Source organism: Morone saxatilis, unplaced genomic scaffold (assembly GCF_004916995.1).
Source record: "Morone saxatilis isolate NCDOM2014 unplaced genomic scaffold, NCSU_SB_2.0 Contig20, whole genome shotgun sequence".
NCBI classification, from domain to species: Eukaryota; Metazoa; Chordata; class Actinopteri; family Moronidae; genus Morone; species Morone saxatilis.
The window spans coordinates 12,191,414-12,196,323 of NW_023339763.1; the positions used below are offsets into that span (position 1 = coordinate 12,191,414).

At 43.9% G+C, this 4,910-nt stretch overlaps 1 protein-coding gene across 2 annotated transcripts in view; it reads left to right on the forward strand.

Moving 5' to 3' along the window:
- The first annotated feature begins 317 nt into the window (after positions 1-317).
- dclk1a (doublecortin-like kinase 1a) overlaps positions 318-4,910 on the forward strand; it is a 46,438-nt gene continuing 41,845 nt past the window's right edge. The window contains exons 1-2 of one of the 2 annotated variants that reach the window (XM_035666301.1): positions 318-690; positions 1,416-1,765. In XM_035666301.1, the coding sequence (XP_035522194.1) occupies positions 330-690; positions 1,416-1,765 (711 nt within the window). In that variant the 5' untranslated portion in view covers positions 318-329. The remainder of the gene's footprint in view (positions 691-1,415; positions 1,766-4,910) is intronic. The other variant, XM_035666303.1, reaches the window with a different exon arrangement.

Genomic DNA, 4,910 nt, shown 5'->3' on the forward strand with positions numbered 1-4,910 from the left:
TGACTGCGCCTCGGAGCGACTCTGACAGACAGTGTCGGGTCGTCATGAAGCATGCTGTCCGCTGCTCGGCTTAACAGCACTTAATCTGTCATTAGGGGGTTATTTTGAGACAGTGCACCAGCGACGGGCACCGGCTGCTTAACTTGATCAGCCGTCCCGAACCTCTCTCCCCGGTCCTTCCCTTCCTCTGCGCCCTCTTGTGTTTTGTTTACTTATTCGGTGGTGAAAACTTTTTTTTCACCGCATTCCTCCTGTTTTGTGCTTCTCCCCCCCCAACCCCCCACCCCACCCCAGACAGCACAGCCGTACTTGTGAGCCTCGGCACCGAGATGGAGATGGAGCACTTCGACGACCGGGACAAAGGTCACAGACACAGCCGCTCCAGCGCCAAGATGAACGGGGTACCGAGTCCGACGCACAGCGCCCACTGCAGCCTGTACCGGACCCGGACCTTGAAGACTCTGACCGCGGAGAAGAGAGCCAAGAAGGTCCGCTTCTACCGCAATGGAGACCGGTACTTCAACGGGATAGTGTACGCCATCTCCACAGACAGGTTCCGGACCTTTGACGCACTGCTGGCGGACCTGACCCGCTCCCTCTCCGACAACGTCAACCTGCCCCAGGGCGTCCGGACCATCTACACCCTGGATGGCTCTAAGAAGATCACTAATATTGACCAGCTGGTAGAAGGTGGGTATACAGAGCTACCTGGAGGGCTCAACTTACATCTCCAGGTTTATATGGTCTATGTGCCTCTCATCCACCTCTACTCATGGCCTTATCAGCATCCATCATGTTATATGTCTCTTCCTCTCTGCTAAAGAGCACCTCTTGTATAGAGTAAATTAACAAACTTAAGGCTATATGGTCCCAACATTAGACTCATTTATATTTACAGGCTGGTTTGTACTCAGGCAACATGGTATTTTTATGGGCATTGCTCTATAAAAATGGCTAAACACACTATTATTATGAAGATTAAATCACTCATGGTGATACAGACGTGTGTTTCGGCTCAGATTAGTTCAGTCTTGATCTGTTTTACTCTCTAAGAAGTAACATGGGTAGAGCTGAAAGTTTCTATCATCTTTGGTTATATGGCATATGAAAAAATAGTGTATGAAAAGTGGGAAGAAACTATTCCATATCAGTATATTTTTAAGTTTTAATATTTTTTTTGTAATTTATTATGCTGCCTGCTGATAGAATAATAGTGCTGTTGCTTGATTAAGAGAACAAAGTAGCCAGCCTATGCTATGGTATTTGTATACTTCCTTTCCTCTTCTTCGTCACCCTTTTTTGCTCAACCCCTCTCATCTCAGTTGTTATTTCTAAAGCTCATCTTATATCTTCCAATGATTTTATAAATAATCTCTCCTTGAATTCCCCCCCTTCCTCCCCTGCAACCCCAACAGGTGACAGCTATGTGTGCAGCTCCATTGAAGCTTACAAAAAGTTGGATTACACAAAAAACGTGAACCCCAACTGGTCGGTGAACGTCAAGGCCTCGGCGGCGTCCTCCCGCGGACCTCCTTCCCTGGGCAGCGCCAAAGCCGGGGCCCCTGAGAGCCGCGAGATCAAGGACTTCATTCGGCCAAAGCTTGTGACAGTGGTGCGGAGCGGAGTGAAGCCCCGCAAAGCTGTGAGGATCCTTCTCAACAAGAAAACTGCTCATTCGTACGAACAAGTCCTGACCGACATCACTGATGCCATCAAGCTGGACTCTGGAGTGGTGAAGAAGATCTACACGCTGGAGGGCAAACTGGTGAGAAATCCAAAACCAAATCATCACACTGTCACACAGCAATGTTTTATGGTTGGCAGCCCATTTTATAAGTATTGTTCATGTTGTGGAGGGCGACACTAAGCCCTTTTTATGGTATTGGGCACATCAGACATATCTTTGACTTGGTTTTATCATGGCTGGCAATGCTGTTTGTAAGCCTGCATTCAATATTTCGAAATGTTTCTAAAACTTGCAGTCTAAATGCCATCTCTGGTAATACAATCGGTGGGAGTTGATGTTTTGTTGCAAGTGGCACACATGATGAGTGGTTCTTTTGAGAGAAATAGACCAGACACTGAGATAATAGACACACGTTGCTGTTTTCATATGCGGTAGAAAGATTCTGCCACCCTGATTTCACGAGTTTGGTTGTTTTGCATTTGTGTTGCTTGGAGAGGGGAAGTAAAGATCAACAGGCTGATAGAAGATCATCAAAATGGCTAAATATTTTATGACCACACTCATTTTTCTTTCATGAGCTTTTTATGAATTAAGTGTCCCCGTTCACAGCCCGAGCTGTGACGACAGAGAGTGACACAGACCGAAAAGAGGTTGAGAAAAGGTTAAGATTAAAGAGATCTATGAATGGAGTCTCACCCACGCTGTAGCGATGTGTGCCAAGGCTTTGCCTCTGAACACGGAAATAAATCAGAGTCACAGCCCCCTTGATAGTCCACCCACCCATTCAGCTCCCTCTTTCAGCTGTGGAAGGAGATGCTATAAAAAGAATGCACTTTAACATAGTACTGTACATGTAGATATTCTCCACTACGGCACTAAAAATGAGGTGGTGGATGTATGTGGAAATGGTTCTGAACTTTCTTTCATGTTTGTGTGTATTTGTCAAAGAGAGAGAAAGTGTTTCTGCCAGCATGTCAGGGTTTCAGGTTATATTTGTGACACGCTTTAGATCTTTGGTCTCTTCCTGTTTGTTTCATGTCACCTCTGCGTCTCTCATGTCATCCCCCATCATCGTTGTGCCCGTCTTTCTGTCTGCTCCCCTTTCTCTAGGTCATTTTGTAGCTCCAAGTTATTGACTGTTGCGCCACAGAACAGCTTTTCCCCTGGCAGTAGCATCAGAATGACAGTATCGTTTTGAAACAGATTGTGTTTGACGTCAAGGGCGTCCTGCCATTTTGTGTCGTACAGCAGTAATCATCTCTTAAATGGCCAATTTGTGACTCGTTCTCATGAATATGTCCTTTGCCCTATGGGCTTTTTACTCTTAATTGCCATTTTAGTACCCTGTGTTACGATTTATCCCAGTTCTAAAGATTAATCTTCATGTGTTGGAACTGGCATTGCATCCTGTCTCTGAAGCCCAGCAGTCTATTTAATGATCCACTGTTAACCTAGTAGGAAGTCATTCCAGATTTCCTGATCTGACCTGGTGTTACAGAAGATCCCGGCACCAGCCAATAAAATCACAGTATCAGGTTTCCCTTGAGAAACCTCCTGCTGGGGATTAAACTCGCGCTTTTGCACAATGTCCACTAACTCTGCGGTTGCCATTGGTTACGATTATCTTGGAGATTACACAATAAACGCTGCTCTTGCCTGGCCCACCCCTTATGAGATTGGAAGTAAGACTAGTATGGTTGTGCTATTTTTAGACACTGTATTGATTGGACCCGTAGGCATGGTAACACGCTCACTGACAAATTGGCTGGGTTGGGCTGAGTGCACAACCAACTCCTTCTCATTTTTATGTGTGATTGTGAATGTGTGCGTGGGTTCTTGCATGTGGGAGAGTTTGTGATTATATTCAGTTGGAGAACAGAAAAGAGGCGAATTAGATATTCTAAAGCAACATGTGAATTAATGATGAAGTAACAGATTTGAAAGGAGTTAGTAGATTTGATAGGAGCACCTTTGCATAGAACTGAGTGTCCATGTTTGTTTCATGCTTGAGACCTGTTTCTGATTAGGTGAAAAGTCTCAGAAAACACAAAATAAGCTTGTAGGAAATTTAAACCCCCTATGAAATGTGGTTAATCCATTTTAACTTGACCATTACACAGAGAGAGAGAAGCAGGCTTAGCTTATTATAACAGGAAATTAACCTCAATATGACAAAGCAAATAACAACCACATAAATGATGTCTAAACATCTAAATGAAAAATTCATAATGGTAATATAGAGAAGTGAAAGCGGGCAGGATGGGATGACTCGTGAACAAACTGTATGTTAATGACACTTGAATATACATTATTGAATATCAGGAGTGCGCTAAAGGTAGTTACCTGAGTGCTCACCGGGATAAGGTTACTTTAGGGGTTAAGCAGAGTGTATGTGTGTGTGTGTGTATAGCTGCATGTGTGTGTATGCATGTTTTTGTGTGTGTGGGCTGCTGCCGTCAGCTGAGCCCTGTCCGTCATTGAGCCTACAGCAGAAGTAGGTTTCTGGGCCTGGCTGCCAGTAACGTTGAGTCCCAGCAGAGCTGCAGAGCCTAGAGAGAGCATCTGACAACCGGAGCTCAGGCTCCTTGGCTTCATTAACCCCTGTAATGAGGCCAGAGACAGTGGGGCATGTATATGTATATCCTCACAGCCCTTATAGTCTTCCTCTCTTTGTCTTTGTCTCCAGTCGTTCTCAAGGATTTCAGCAGCCTGCAAGACTGTTGGATATGGATGGATTTTACATAATTACTAGTAAATCAGATCATGCTAAATTGTGCTGAGATGAATAATGGATTATGTTTTTGGTATCTGAAGTTGGGCTAAGAGTTCAGCTGAGAGTTTCAGCTACAGTCCTCTGTCAGTCCTTTCATTACTCCTCTTCATTTAAATGTGTTTTAATGTGCATCTATCTGAATTTGTGACTGCGTAGGACTTTTCAATACAATACTGTTGCCAATATTGTTTGTGATACCTTGGTTTGAGGAAAATATTTCTGCCAACCCCTTTTTTAATTTTACAAAGGGACCCAAATTTCTCAAGTATCAAATCCTATCTAAACACAAGCCGCCATACAAGAACTTCAAAATACAAAATATAACTGGCAAAATTATAAATTAGAATTGAAAATTTGACTTCAAGTCTTACCAGGCATTCAATCCCACCTTTTGGCACTTCGTGTTTTTTAAACTTGAGTCAGTAACAAAACGGGGTCATCCCTATGTTC